At 43.6% G+C, this 16,809-nt stretch overlaps 1 protein-coding gene across 9 annotated transcripts in view; it reads right to left on the reverse strand.

Moving 5' to 3' along the window:
- Positions 1–633: 633 nt before the first annotated feature.
- Positions 634–16,809, reverse strand: part of AGFG1 (ArfGAP with FG repeats 1) — a 169,444-nt gene continuing 153,268 nt past the window's right edge. For 6 of the 9 annotated variants that reach the window (XM_068280517.1, XM_068280521.1, XM_068280516.1 and 3 more), the window contains 3 exons: positions 4,344–4,511; positions 4,125–4,216; positions 634–1,434 (listed from right to left, as the gene is read on the reverse strand). In XM_068280517.1, the coding sequence (XP_068136618.1) occupies positions 1,375–1,434; positions 4,125–4,216; positions 4,344–4,511 (320 nt within the window). In that variant the 3' untranslated portion in view covers positions 634–1,374. The remainder of the gene's footprint in view (positions 1,435–4,124; positions 4,217–4,343; positions 4,512–16,809) is intronic. The other 3 variants (XM_068280522.1, XM_068280525.1, XM_068280518.1) reach the window with 1 other exon arrangement.

The raw sequence follows: 16,809 nt of genomic DNA on the forward strand, positions 1-16,809 counted from the left end.
CAGTGTTCTCTGTGCTCTCCCAACTCCTTATACCGCGGTCCTCTCTGTGCTCTCCCAACTCCTTATACCTCAGCCCTCTCTGTGCTCTCCCAACTCCTTATACCTCAGTCCTTTCTGTGCTCTCCCAACTCCTTATACCTCAATCCTCTCTGTGCTCTCCCAACTCCGTATACCTCAATCCTCTCCCAACTCCTTATACCTCAGTGTTCTCTGTGCCTCATACCTCAGTCCTAACTGTGTTCCCAACTCCTTATACCGCGGTCCTCTCTGTGCTCTCCCAACTCCTTATACCTCAGCCCTCTCTGCGCTCTCCCAACTCCTTATACCTCAGCCCTCTCTGTGCTCTCCCAACTCCTTATACCTCAATCCTCTCTGTGCTCTCCCAACTCCGTATACCTCAATCCTCTCCCAACTCCTTATACCTCAGTGTTCTCTGTGCCTCATACCTCAGTCCTAACTGTGTTCCCAACTCCTTAAACCTCAGTCTTCTCATTAGCCTGTTATACGTCCGTCTTCTATGGACCTCATACATTTCTCCACATTTCTATCCCAAAAGGGGCACATTTGTTAGTGAAGACAATTAACACACACTTTCTAAAGGCATCGCTGCAATAAGAAATGAAACAACCGCTGCACTTTTTCTAGTATTTTAATATTTTTCACCTGCAAACTGTAGCAAAACATTAGCTTTATAATGTAGACATGAGTCTTCCATATGGAGATTTTAGGCGTATAGAAATGGGTTGCTTTGTTGGGCAAAATAAGTGTTGTGTGGGCTTATTTTTTTACATTTTTTTATTATAAATGGATAAAATTTATATAATTTTTTTTAAATTTAACATTTACCTCCACGTCCTTTTCATGCCCGATTGCTAAAATGATTTACGTTTGCTCTCAAGTTACAGCGCGGATATTCCAACCCGCTTGGTTTCTGCGCTCCCACGTAGCATAAAGTGTTATGAGTTAGAAATACTGATATGAACAATTAACTAGACCCTAAGAAAAAAAATATATATACAGTACTGCAGCTTAATGAATATGGAATCTGCAATAACTTACCAAATTGAATATACATGATACGCCCTTCAGTTAACCCTTTGGTTGACCACTGCATTGCTAACAGAGTGCTCTGCAATATGTTGCTAACAGGGCCCTGGGCAGCCAAGGGGCTGAATGAGAAAGAAAAGGCTTTCCAATTGCACATTTTACCTTGTTTTTCTTCCTTTTTTTTTGTTTAAATAGAAAAAAAATATATAATTGCAGGCTCTGAAAGAACTCCCTGTGTTTAAAGCTTACGCTGGTTAAACAAGACAAACAGTGCAAGAGGCAGTACATGTACGGTGATGCTTGGTAAGCTCCTGTGTTAGTCTAAGGCTATAAGAAAGGATTGGTTGATGAACTTCCTGCTGGAAACTGCCCTGTAGGTGCCCCGGCCTAAAGAGAAAACAAAACAGAAAATTGTCAGTCACAACATCAGAAGGCTGCATCACCAGCTGCTTGTTAAAAAAAAAAACCAGTGTGTGTACACACACACACACACACACACACACACACACACACACACACACGCGCCATGTGTGGGATAATTAATGAGTCAAGTGTGGGGATAATTAAGGCCCGGTTCACATTAGCGGTGGCCGTCTGGAATCGCCGTGCCGGAGCCGGACCGCTTGCAGAACGGACGGAACGGACGCACGGCAATAGCAATGAAAGCCTATGCGTCCGTTCACATGCGTCCGTTCTGCCGGACCGGATCCGGACTCCGGCGTCCGTTCCAACATGCGCTATTTTTTGGTCCGGCTCCTCCGGCAGCCGTATCCGGAGCGGAGCCGGACTGCACCATCCGGCCAATACAAAGCAATGAGAGCCGGAGAGCGCACAACACACTGGCTACAAAAACCGGACGTTCTACCCCACTTCCTATGCATTTTGGATGGGGACCACATGGGCCCAGCGTTCAAAGAGTGGGGCAGCAGCGATTTCATGCTGGAGCTCGTTTTGGCAGCAACATGTCTGATGTCTGATAACGAGGAGGCGAACAACAGGAAGGAGAGAATTCCCAGGTTTACGAGTAAAAAATGCCTGGATCCATGGTCCCAACTGCAGTCTCTGTATCCACGGATGGTCTCCACACGTCCACCTGTCTCCAACAATGACCCCAGACCCTTCTGCTGACCTCCCAGACCCCAGGTATTTACAGGATGGTATCTCCTTAAGAAACCGGATCCGGACCGCAACCGTGTTCACACCGCACGGAAACCGGATGCAAACGGACCGGATCCGGATAGGAACCGTACGGATCAGGTCCGGTCCGGCTCATCCGGTGGGGTTTTGACAAAACCGCAAGTGTGAACGGGGCCTTACTCTTCTTGTTCCTGGCAGCGATCTTTACGTCTCCCGTGCAGCTCTCCTTGCTAGGTGTCCAGGTTTCACTTTCTTCTCTTCCTGGGGAGCCACTTCCCGTTTCCCTTACAGTTCCCTGCTCGGCCACTAAATGTCAGCAGCTAGTACAGAGCTGCAAGGGAAATGGGTAGATGGCTGCCCAGAGACCAGAAAACACTGAAGCATGGTTCTCTAGCAAGTACAGAGCTGCATGGGAGATGGGAAGATTGCCGCCCAGAACAAGGAGAGGTAGCTATATGTACACTGCACAGCACTCTGCATCATCACATAGATACACTCTGCTGAACATACATACAGTGCATCATCACATACAGTCTGCAAGCATGCCTCACTCTGCATCACGTGCACTACATACAGGGGTGAGGCACTCTCCACCACATACAGGGGGGACTAGGGGGAGACATTGGGGGGTTAGCTTATCAACGGGTCACACGTCACTAGGTTTCTCAGAAGCAAAAGTTGGGGGGTGGGGGGAAAGGCCTATACACAAAGGACACCTTATACACAAGTATATACAGTATATGATTTTTGTCAGGTTCCTCTAAACGGACACAAAGTTGGTACTGGCAGTATGGATGTCACTGAAGTGATTTGCTGCCCCCCCCCCCCGCTCCCCCCAAAAAAGAAAGAGAAACTACACATTAGTAAAGTATGATTATGGCAGAATCAGATGTATATTTATAATGTGTGCTTCCAAGCTAATTGGGAATATGCTAGGTACTACAGGATGGGTGGGGGCAGCCCAGGATAAATCACACGCAATATATGCGCACACACACACACACACACACACACACACACACACACACACACTCACACACACACACACACTCACACACACACACACACTCACACACACGCAATATATGCACACACACGCAATATATGCACACACTGTACACACACACTGTACACATCCACATGCTGCACACACACACGTACACACTATACACAATATATGCACACACTATACACAATATATGCACACACACACACACGCACCACAGACACACCGCACACAGAGACATATCGCACAGATACACACACACACACCACACACAATATATGCGCGCGCGCACACACACACTATATGCGCACACACACCATATACATACCATACCACATACACACACACACTTTAAGAGGGCCAATCATCTGTCATGAAGATACTCTGCTATGAATATCAAGTGCGACTGCAAGCAATATTCAACATTAACCTCCTTACTGGTCCCCCCGAGCCAGGCTATCTAGCGGTATCATTTTTTTCCTCCTCGCAGATGTTGAACTGGCTGGGATTCGCTGCGAGAGAGCGCTAACCACTACGCCACCCAAGAAAATCAACAACCCAGCAGGACTGCCTGGCAACTGGTACTGTTCACAATGTAATAAATATGGCAGCCTCAATATATCTCTCATTTCAGGTGCCCTTTAAGATACAAAATGCTGGAACTAAAAAAGGAAAAAAAAAGAAAAAAAAAAAGAAAAAGGTATTTAACCCAACAACCACCCTGATAAAATACTGTGTTAACTGCAATAATCTGCCAACATATAAGTACACTGTACACTTCTTTCTTGAGTGGACACAGAATGTTGGAAAAACGTAGTTTAAATGTTTGTCTGAACATTCACACGTGCCAAAGAGACATAAGAGGGAGCCACAACAAACCAGAACACAAAAGCTCGATCTAACCTTTTACAACTAATTTCAATGTGGTACTCACCATAAAAGGATTACTAGAGACGGCAGGCGCTGCAATTTGTCCGAATGGAGTAACCACTGACTTTGCCGGGGCAAAAACTCCAAATCCAGCTCCTTCAACAAAGAAAACAAATCCAGTAAACTGGTGTGTATCACATTCTCAAGGACTTTGTATTTGACTATGTACTGTATCAAATATTCACGCAAGACTAAAGAGAATCTGGGGCTGGGTGTGCAATACCTTGTATATTACCATTAGGCTGCTGTGAGAATGCAGTCTGTTGGGGGAAGGCCGTCTGAGCAGGAAATGCAGGCTGATGGAATGTGCCACTGAAGCTGGTCGGAAGACTGTAGGAGGCGGATGTCCCGAAGCCTGCGGGCATGCTTAGAGAGCCAGTGCCAAAAGAAGCTACAGAGGGAAGACACAAACATATGATGAGACACAGCAAGGAAGTGTTCCTGCTACCTCTCAGACTTCAGTCACCAACAGCAGACACAGCAAGGAAGTCTTCCTGCTGCCCCTCAGACTTCAGTCACTTACAGCAGACACAGCAAGGAAGTCTTCCTGCTGCCCCTCAAACTTCAGTCACTTACAGCAGACACAGCAAGGAAGTCTTCCTGCTGCCCCTCAGACTTCAGTCACTTACAGCAGACACAGCAAGGAAGTCTTCCTGCTATGTCTCAGACTTCAGTCACTTACAGCAGACACAGCAAGGAAGTCTTCCTGCTATGTCTCAGACTTCAGTCACTTACAGCAGACACAGCAAGGAAGTCTTCCTGCTATGTCTCAGACTTCAGTCACTTACAGCAGACACAGCAAGGAAGTCTTCCTGCTATGTCTCAGACTTCAGTCACTTACAGCAGACTGTATGTAGCAAAAAAACTTACTTACCAGTAGCCAGCTGTTTATGTACCATTCACAACAGCACAGTATTATACCCAATCTTATGTAAAGGGGCCAATAACAGTATGCACACTGCACTGCATTTTAGCACAGCATGGGGGTCACTTTATCTGTTGCAGCACACAAAACACTGCTGCATGTAATTTTGCAGACAGTGGATGTGTTGCCATGAATGGAATTGTGTGCACTATGATGCTGCTGAAACACCCATGAATTGCATTAAAATGTAAAGTAACATAGGCATAGTGTGAACAGACCCCAAATCGTTTTCTCCTGTGCCAGTTTATTCTGCATGTTTAGAGAGGACTATGAATAATACAATCACAAGGTGGAAGCAGTGAATTTCTATACTCCTGTGGTTGTAATGAACCTAGCCTGTTGACTGTGGTGTACAAAATAAGCACCAGTAGTCACTGCTGGTAACAGAACAACTAGTTAAGAGAACAAACAACTATTATAATATGAAATAATATCACATATCTATCGTTTCACCAAAGATGCTTAAAGTGTACCCGAGGTGACATGTAACGTGATGATAGACGTGTATGTGCAGTGCTAAGCATACAAAGAACTAGGCTTCGTTCCTTTTCTTTTTCTGCCTGAAAGAGTTAAACATTCAGGTATGCAAGCGACAGTTTCTCTCCAGTTGGGACGTAGTTGGTTTATAGCACAGATGTCCAAACTTTTTAGGCCAAGGCCCATACAGTATCACAGTTCTTGGAAGTGCTAGGAGGACAAACTAGCGAACCTAAAAACCATTTTGCTGATTGCCAATAGGTACGCTATACATCTGACATTTTGTCAAATAAAATATTTCTACAGGAAATAACCCATATACCATGTGCAGTTAGTACAGTGGCAGCTGCTAATCAGTGGCTGTTACTGCTACAATGGTGGCTGATAAGCTACAGGCCAGCAAAAGGGGAGGCAAAGCGGCAACATAAGCTGGCCCCTGCATGTGGCACCACAGCTATGACCTGCGGCCCGTCTGGAATTAACAACTGTAGAGAGCTTTGGGGGCCACCAGAAAAGGCTCGGCGGGACACATTTGGCCCCCAGGCCAGACTTTAGACATGCCTGGTCTATAGCATAACCCTTACGGCTAAGGAAATCCAGCCATAAAACTCTTCCCTGAAGAGAACAACTTCTGAGTGCAGGGAAGTGATAAAAAAGATCAATAGTTTAGTTTAAATAAGGTCATATATTTTAACTCTGAGACACTTGAAAAACTGAAATTGAGCAGAGGACCTCCCCCTCACATAAAATTGTGAGATATGTAAAAAAAAAAAAGTTGCACTTTTGGGAGTAGGAGGATAGATGCAATTATTTGTTTCACCTTGGGTTTACTTTAAGGATAAGGAATACAAATGCACTCTTAAAAGGGCACTATACTGAAAGTACATCATATTACTAGTTTGCATTAATTGGTTTCCAGTACATTAGTGAATACATTTAAGTGTCGAGGAATATGCAAGGTAATATAGTTTGGAGCAGTATTTTCAAACACACGGTTTACTTCCTGTTCTGTTATGCCACTCCAATAGTAATTTTCCGACTTGCTCACACATTTAGAATTCTACATACCATGGCTGGGTATTTGAACATACTTTACATGATGTAATTTTAGCAAGTGTTTACTACATTGGGAAGTGGTCCTTTACAGCTGAATTCCACAAATTCAGCATACATATTATATTCAGCATCCCAGCCCTGCAATTCAGCACTTAGAGCCCTTTTTCACTGCAATTCGCAAACTAATAAGTGCTGCACTTCTGATCACGATTTGCAGCTTTTTAAAAAAGCAATTTCCCATGCTTCATGTAGCAATTGTTTAATATAATTGTTATGTATGGCATGATTGTGATTTTTTCCAGGAGATAAGGTGGCCAGGCTACATGCCATATGTGACAATCACAGAATAAAGGCATAGTACCACGCTTTATATGAGATTTTTTGTGCGCTTCCATGGACCACTATCTAAGCGTTATCGCAGGAAAACTGCAGCAGGCACTATGATTGCACTTGGGTAAAAATAACATTGCACCCGATTGCTGCTGTGGAAAAGGGGCAACTTGATTAGAGTGATAATCACAGTACCCCTGTGATTTCTGAAACACCGCAAAAACTTGTGAGATACGCTTTTCGCATGGCAATGCAGTTAGTGGAAAAGGCTCTTACATTGGCATTCAAAAGTAAAGCTTTTAAATAACCTAATTTCTGTACCCAAAGCAGGGCTGTGGACAGCAACTCCTCAGTTTATGAAAATCAGAGTTAGTACCTGCTAACGCTGTTTTGAACAATCCTTCAGGGCAAGATGAGACGCAGCTCCACCCAACGCAGGAACAAGCAGCACTTCCCCTATAAAACAATCACATGGTTAGTCCACCCTCAGTGCTTTTTATACCAAGTACCAGACAGGTGAACCTCCACTAACCCACATACGTGCCACTATCTGACATAGACAATAACACCCGGGTGGGATCGTTGCCCTGAAGGATTGTTCAAAACAGCGTTAGCAGGTACTAACTGATTTTTTCCCACAATCCTTCAGGGCAAGGTGAGACGATTAACAAGTAATACAACCTTGGGTGGGACCACCGCTTGGAGAATCTTTCTTCCAAACGCTTGGTCATGGCCCGACATTGCATCAATTCGGTAATGGCGAATAAAAGTTGAGAAACTTGACCACGTTGCCGCTTTGCAGATTTGCTCTGGCGAGGCCCCTGCATTATTTGCCCATGATGATACCACTGCTCTGGTTGAATGGGCCTTAAATGAGGCTGGCGCATCTAACTGCATTGCCTTATATGCTTCGCTAACAGCTAACTTTATCCAATTAGCAATAGAAGACTTTGAAGCTCTCTGACCTGCTGTCTTACCAGAAAATAAAATAAATAAGGAATCAGACTTCCTAATCTCTGACGTCTTTTTTAAATACTCCAAAACACACCTCCTAACATCCAAGGTGTGAAAAATCTTTTCTTTTTCACAACCCGGATTAACACAGAACGTAGGAAGCAAAATTTCTTGAGATCTATGAAATTTCGTCATAACCTTTGGACAGAACTTAGGATCTGTTTGTAATACTATTCTATCTTGAAAATCCTGAAAATATGGACTTTTCACCGACAAAGATTGAATTTCACTAATTCTTCTAGCCGACGTAATTGCCACTAAAAACACTGTTTTCAATGTGAGCAATTTAAGAGAACAATCCCCTAAGGGTTCAAAGGGTTCCTTACATAACCCCTTAAGTACTGTAGATAAATCCCATGGGGATACATAAGGTTTAAAAATTGGAGACTTCCTAGACAAGGCCTTGAAAAATCTTATAATTAATGGAGATGAAGATAACGGCCAACCTGAAAAAGCAGATAGCGCTGCAATCTGTACTTTCAATGTACTGAGAGAAATACTCTTATCCCATCCGTCTTGAAGGAACTCCAAGACAGCAGGGACCGACAAACTTTTAAATCTTGAACCTTTCAGCCAAGAATGGAATGTTCTCCAATACTTAAGATATATTTTTCTGGTCACCTCCTTGTGACTACTGATCAAAGTAGACGCTACCTTGTCTGATACTCCCAAACCTCTCAGCAACTTCAATTCAGGATCCATACTGCTAGTTTCAAATGATCCGGATTCGGATGCCAAAGCTGGCCCTGACACAATAAATCCGGTCTGCTCGGAAGTATCCACGGATCTTCCACTGCCAAGGATTTCAATGTTGCGATCCAACTCCTCCTTGGCCAAAAAGGAGCAATCACTAGTAGCCGGTTTCAACAAGATCTCCATTTGCTGAGTACCGCTGGTATCAGCTTCAGTGGAGGAAATGCATATAGAAGCGGGAAATCCCAGCTCTGATTGAAGGCATTTACTGCTAGACAGTGATCCATGGATTCAGAGAAAAGAACTTCTGAACCTGAGTATTTTCTTCTGTGGCTAGCAGGTCCACATCCGGAAGCCCCCACTTCCCTATTATTTGAGCAAAGATCTCCTTGTTGAGAGCCCACTCTGAGGATAACACTTGGTTCCGACTCAGCTTGTCTGCTTCCACATTCAAAGTTCCCTTACAGGTGTACTGCTTTCAATGACAATATGTTCTTTTCTGCCCATGAAAAAATCTGTTCCGCCTCTTCCTGTAATAACTGGGATCTTGTACCTCCCTGCTTGTTTATAAACGCCACAGCTGTCACGTTGTCCGATTGGACCAATACATGACTCTGCGCAATCTCGTCCTGTATCTGAATTAGAGCTAGTTTCACTGCTCTTAATCCTCTCAAATTTGATGATTTTTGGGATTCCCACTTGGTCCACCTTCCCTGTAATGCTCTGTGACCCATATGAGCACCCCATCCCCACGCACTTGCATCCGTGGTTAGGACTTTCTCTACAGGTTCCTTCCAAAGCCTTCCCTTCCTCAGATTGGATTCCTCCAACCACCAAGGAAGAGATGACACAACCATTTGTGGAATTGTAATCCTGAAATCTAATGTTTGAGGACGACCGTCCCAATTTTCCAACAGACACTTCTGCAGAGGTCTGATATGTGTCAGAGCCCAAGGTACTGCCACAATTGTTGATGACATCATACCCAATACTCGAGAAATCTCTCGTAGAGATACTTCTGGATTCTTTATTAAGGACTGGACCGCCAATCCTAGATTCATTACTTTTTCTGGAGGCAGAAAAATCGTTTTATTGAATTTACCATCATTCCTAAAAACAAAGTCTCCTGGTTTGGTACCAACATGGATTTTTCCGAATTTATAATCCATCCAAGAGATTTTAGATGATCTGAAACGATTTCTAAATGATCCTTCAGTTGTTGAACTGAACTTCCCAAGATCAATAAGTCGTCCAGATAAGGGATGATTTGCACTGCTCTTTGTCTCAACGGGATTAATGCCTCTCCCAGAACCTTTGTAAAGATTCTTGGGGCAGATGTGATCCCAAACGGGAGGCAAACGAATTGGTAATGTGTTACAACTCCGTTTACCTTTACCGCAAACCTTAGAAACCTCTGAGATTGCAAGTGAATTGGAACATGCCAATATGCGTCTCTGAGATCTAGAGACGCCATAAAGGCTCCTGGAAACAAAAGATCCCTTATTGAAAAAATTGACTCCATTCTGAATTTTTTCTTTTTCATAAACGGGTTTAGACTTTTCAAATTTAAAATCAGTCTGTAATTGCCCGATGGTTTCTTTACAACAAACACTGTTGAGTAAAACCCCTCTTTTTGTTCCGCTTTTGGAACCTTTCGAATCACTTTCTGACTTAACATGTTTTCTAGGATTTTTAGAATCTCTGGAAGTAGACCTGGGTCTCTTGGATTTTTTGTTATAACAAATCTTGACGGAGGAGGAGTCGCAAATTCTATCCGATAACCGAATCTTATCAGTTGTCTGATAAATGGACTCTCTGACATCAGAGACCATTTTTGAGCAAAGAACTTTAATCTCGCTCCTACCGCCAAGAACGAGTCATTGTGGCTTGGACTGTGTCTCGGGAATTTTAGACTTAAAACCCCCTTTCCCTGATTTATCAAACGTCCATTTCCTGCCCCTTCTCTGATCCTTAAAGGATTCTTTCTGATCATTGCCTGGTTTACGAAAAAACCTCTTTTTAGGAGTTGTCTTCTGTTTTTTCGGAAAAACCTTTTTGTTAGCCGTTCTTTCCAGCGCTGAATCCAGCTCTGGTCCAAACAAAAGATCACCTGAAAACGGAACCCCACAAAGCCTATTTTTTGATGTTAGATTCCCGTCCCAGGTCTTTAACCATAAAGCCCTGCGGCCTACATTCACCAAGGCTGTTGTCCTTGCCGTGAACCTAACAATCTCCGCCGAGGCATCTGCCAAATAAGCAGCAGCCTTTGTCAATATAGTAATGGAATTCAACAGCTGTTCCATAGGAGCTCCCGCCAAGATACTGGCTTTCAACTGGTTTATCCACAGTTCAAGTGTCCTGGACACACACGTGGATGTGACCGCTGGTCTAAATGTAGCCGCACTGGCTTCCCAAGATCTTTTTAAATAAGCATCGATTTTTTTATCGATTGGATCCTTTAACCACTTCGTCCACAGGTCAGTAGATATACGTCCTCTGGGACTTCATCTAAGCCACAGGTCAGTAGATATACGTCTTGCAGCAGAAGCAGTGCTGTGCAGGATTGGGCTTGCTCCTGTGCACATTTCTGGCACTATCTGATGCAGGACTAATTGGTAAATGGGAATATAAGTTTCCTGAGCTAATGAGATTGATTTTTACTATTAAAAATACTTGTATTTTCTCATTTCATAGTGAAAAATACACTCTGTAGCATTATTTCAGAATCAAATATCTTCACCATAAAATGTGACAGGAACATGATCTAAGTTTTGTGATAAGCAGTAAGAATAGCCAAATAAAATTTGTGTTTTTTATCTACAGTAGCACTTTTTATTTTTAAACTGGAATTGGTAAAACTGAGAAATACATGTTTTTTCTATTTTTTCTTTGTTTTCCCATTAAAATTCATAGAAAACAAAATTGTTTGAGGGAAAAAATGGCATACAATGAAAGCCTAGTTTGTCTTGAAAAAAACAATATATATTTCATTTCTGTGTCATAAGTAGGGATAAAGCTATTTCTGATTAAATAGAGACATAGCTAAACTGTCAAAACTGCTCTGGTCAATAAGTTGAAAACAAGGTCTGGATGCGAAGTGGTTAAATCCCCTAAATCCTCAAACGCTAAATCTCCTTGTTTAGTTACTTGAGAAAAGGGAGTATCCAGTTTTGGGCATTTATCCCAAAGAATCGTATCATTAGCTGCAAACGGAAACCTCCTTTTAACAGCTTTTGACACTAATAATCTTTTCTCGGGTTCATTCCATTCTTTCACAATTGATTGAGTAATCGATTTGTGCACCGGAAACACTAGGCCTTCCTTCTCTTCCATACCCTTGTACAATTGATCATGTAGTGACAATGTGGAAGCTACCTCTTTATTTAACTCTAAAGTATCATTAATTGCTGCAATTAGTGTCTCAGTATCTTCAATGCGGAACTTAAACCTTGAAGATATGTCAGACTCTAGTTCCCTGGAATCAGATTCCTCTGAACTATTCTGACCCTCTATCTGATCCTGCCCGTCTTTCTCTGGCAAAGTAGGTATAGAAACCTCTTTTGCAGTAGATGTACCAGCCTCTGTCAGGGAGGATTTAAATGAGGCCAGAGATGCATTGATTTCTTCTCTGAAAGCCTGCAAAGTGTCCTGAATAGAGGAACTAGGCTGTTCGCCTAACACCTTTTCCATACATAATTGACAAAGTTTTTGCATATGGCAAAGGGATCTTAATGTTACAAACAGGGCATCTTTTGTATGTAGGAGGCTTAGGTCTGTCTGAAGACTCTCCTGTTTTTGCCTGCAATATAAACACAAACATATTCTATGCACAGAAAGAACATGCTGTTTAAAAAGTAACATTATAACATCTGCTTTTATCCAAACCTCGTATCTTGCATACAGTAAAAAGCATGAGGTGCCACAGAAAGAGATTAACCCAGCTATCTCACCTTCTGGGCGGCTGAGGCGCTGTCCGTCTTGTCTGTTGTTGACATGTTTATGTGCAACACAAAACGCCGTCTCCTCTGCAGCCGCCATTACAGCCCGCGCTTCTCCCTTATACAACCCGCCTATGACGTCTACGGTGGGCGGGGAGCAAGGATCATGGAGACGATCGTCATAAAGAGCGTACTCCAGCATACCCGCCGGAAGTTACGCATAGCGGAAGGGGGATGCGACCTCGAGGTCGCATGAACACCGCCACAGTACCGCTCTCAGCTTGCCGCTCACCTTTTTATCCCCGCCACCTCCGCCAAACGACAGACCAGGAGACCTCGCGCCTTCCACACTTGCTTCCCAACCATCTGGAAAAGAAAGTTAGGTTACCCGCACAGATTCCAGCATGGGGTAAACGGCCAGACTGCCTTGGTTCCACAGTCTCAGCCACCCTTAAGGAATTTAACCTGCAGCCCAGCACACAGATCCAACTCCCAGGGGAGATGCTGACCTGCCTGGACGCAGGAACAAACAGCACTGAGGGTGGACTAACCATGTGATTGTTTTATAGGGGAAGTGCTGCTTGTTCCTGCGTTGGGTGGAGCTGCGTCTCACCTTGCCCTGAAGGATTGTGGGAAAAACCTCTCTCTCCAGATACCCAAAATTGCTTTGACTCCGACTCCTACTCCACAGCCTTTGCATGGCTATGGAGTGGGTAGAAAAATCAACTAACTCCGACTCCACAGTTTATAAATCCCATGACTCTGACTTCAGGTACCCAAAAATTGCTCCAACACCAACTCCACAGCCCTGACCCAAAGCATGGTCATGCTACTATTCCTGTTCTCTTTCAGTACTGCAAGGGAGGCCATGGCACTCTGCAAGTCCCACACACTGTAAACAATGACCATGCTTTTGGAATGGTCAAAATCTAAAAGGTATGGTAAAAGCCCAGCTTTTGATATATTATTACAGTAGTGTATTGATGGGGTGGGGGCTGTACACAATATACATGTTGATTTCCTAAAATTCAGCTCTAAACACTTTACAGAGCAGCGGCATGCTGACAACCAGACCAGAAATAGATTCACACAGATCCACACAGTAAGAGAATAGATCTGCAACAAGATCTAGCTAAGCCCATGCAACTATCACCTGCATTCAGATTCTGGTTTGTGTAGGTGAACACTGGTAGAGTCCTTGGAAAGAAAACTGAAACATCACATGTAATTAATAAGTTTTCACTACACAGCAATAACTGTTTAAAAGAGGGCTAGCACTTTATTTCCTCTCTTTTGTACAACATTTAGTTCTCTGTATTAAGGCAACTCCCAAGAAGTCTTGGGCTTGGTATGTAATGGCATCCAGCAACAGCGCACAGTCATTGATGAACACCATCCTGAGGTACCTAGCGTTTTTTTAAATTCAGGTGTGCATTAAGCTCTCACTAACGGACCTGCAGTTTGCAGTGCATTACATGCTATGAAGGAGGTGGATATGGTACTGCACATTAAATGCTGCCACTGCTTGAACGGTTTAATGCTCTTGTTATCCACAGCTTACATATCGAGAATTTTTTTTGTGAAAAGTTCTCACTTATCTACATGGGCAATAACATTTTTTATGTCCGCATTAAGAGCAGACTTCTACAATAATAAATATTCTACAATAGCTGAGTAGATCATTAGCTTTTCAGATTGCAACTCAGGACAAAAGAGGCAAATGACAGGAAAACCCATCCTGCACCCATAATGAGTTAATGGTGCAGTCTCCTCTCACTAGCCATCACATTTACATGTGCTGTGAGGGGGGACACGGGTGATTGCTGGTTAAGTGGTGATGATCTCTACCTCCTCACACTAATGCGATGAGATGAACCGGCATCAGCTTTGCGCCCCCCCTATTACACACGCTCCAGCATAAGGGGATCAAAATGTTGGACTGTGTCCAGCAGGTGTATAATTTATCGATTCTTTTTTTTTTTTGCAAATTCAACATCTCCTTGTTAACATTTTCTTCCTTTTGTTTAAAGGGAAGGTTCAAGCAAAATAAAAAAAAAATGAGTTTCACTTACCTGGGGCTTCTACCAGCCCCATGCAGCCACCCTGTGCCCTTGTAGTCACTCACTGCTGCTCAACTCCCCCGCTGGCAGCTTGCCGACCTCAGAGGTCGGTGGGCCGCATTGCGTACATTTTTTCGCATTCCCGCTAGTGCAGGAACATTAACACATACATTTTTACGAGTTACTGGTTCAATGCGTAAATTTTTACGCGTTGAATTACTAACGCGTAAAAATGTATGTGTTAATGTTCCTGCACTAGCGGGGATGCGTAAAAATGTACGCAATGCGGCCCGCCAACCTCCGAGGTCGGCAAGCTGCCAGCGGGGGAGTGGAGCAACAGTGAGTGACAGCGAGGGCACAGGGTGGCTGCATGGGGCTGGTAGAAGCCCCAGGTAAGTGAAACAAATTTTTTTATTTTGCTTGGACATTCCCTTTAAAGAGTACATAAAGTGTAGTAAAAAGAGCCTGTAATGACAGGGTCTGTCTGTATAACTGAGGATGGTGGGGGTGGGGCACAGAGGAAAATACTCACATGTCCTGACAGCATCCATCCAGGCAGGTTTTCGCTCCACCTCCCCCCAGGATTGGCCCGCCCCCAGCCACCATTCAGGATGCAGCTACCAAGCTTGTGGATGCACAAGCAGAAGTTTCTGAAGACCTTTGGTACCCTTCGAAAACATGGCTGCCACCGCACTGCCGAGAAGGGAGGCAGAGTGGCTCTCTCTGCCTTAAGACTTTAGGACAGGTAAAGTATTTAACCGCCTCAACCCCCCATCCATCCTCATGCAGACAAAGCCTGTCATTATAGGCTCTGTCTATTTTACCATAAGAATTCTTAATTAGGAGCAGCAATCTCCTTACCAACATTCATTGAGAGTCAGCACACTTGTATAGAGAGCACAGGGTTTCAGACTCTGGGAAGGACAGGAAGAGCGGTTGCTTTGCCTTAGTACACAACACTGATTGGTGAACAGAAATGAGGAAGAAGCAACAGACACTCTTTAAAAGCGACCCTATACTTATATTTATATAATGCCAACTATGATGCATAGAGACATATAGTCTGTGATCTTTCCTGGTGATAGTTTTAGGAACAGCAGCTGTACAGACACTTTGCTTGTCTGTTTTATGCAGAGGGAAGGGTGAGGAGCGGAACGCACCAAACAACAATTATTTATGTACGGCTAAAAGGAGAGGTCCAAGGTAAAACAAAAATCAAAATCCACTTACCTGGGGCTTCCTCCAGCAACTGGCAGCCGTCCTGTGCCCTCGCCGCAGCTCCGCTCACTGCCAGTGTCCTACGCTGAAGAAGCCAACCTCGCCAGGTCGGCTTCATGTGCGCTCCACGGCGCGGGTCATGTGGTGTGGCCGACATAAGGCGAGGACACCGGCAGTGAGCGGAGCTGCGGCGAGGGCACAGGACGGCTGCCAGGGGCTGGACGAAGCCCCAAGTAGGTGGATTTTGATTTTTGTTTTACCTTGGATGTATCCTTTAAGCCACTGCTGAACTGGCACGGCCGATCATAAAATGTCATAGGTCCCTCTGGTTTCATAAATATTTGCCCAAGGTCATCATGAATGATGTTCTTGGACATTGGAGATGTAGCTTCTATATGTACAAAGACAGTGCTTAGTAAAGAGAGTCACTTTAACTGCCTAAAATGGCAGTGGAACATGTTTTATGGTGGCCACTAATTATACAATTTTTTTTCACCCAATTTTACCAAATCTATGAAGTATAAGGGTAAATCGAGTGAATATATTGAATTTATAATTTAGGCAGTTACCTTATATTACATAGAAATGGTAAGATTGGATGAAAAAGATTGCATCATTAGTGGCCAGCTTTATGATTTTTTTTTTAGTAAACCGTTTTGTTTGATTATTCCGTTAGATCAATTAAAGATTTTTCCAACATGCCCGATCGGATTTTTATTGACAAAGAAAACCGGATAATCGTAAATTTTTCTTGATTGGAAAAAAAGGATTCTTTTAAACTTTCATTTGATTCGATAGTTTTGGCCGAATAAACGGGAAAATCGAACGTTTTTATTGTACCGTGTATGGGCACTATTAGGCAGATTACTTAAAATGGATATGAGAAAATGTGGAGTCATTATTAAGGCCCCTTACCCACATAACATGATTTCCGCTGCGTTTTATGGACCGCAATGCGACGTGTGAGGACATTAGTAT

Source organism: Hyperolius riggenbachi, chromosome 4 (genome assembly GCF_040937935.1).
Source record: "Hyperolius riggenbachi isolate aHypRig1 chromosome 4, aHypRig1.pri, whole genome shotgun sequence".
Lineage (NCBI taxonomy): Eukaryota > Metazoa > Chordata > Amphibia > Anura > Hyperoliidae > Hyperolius > Hyperolius riggenbachi.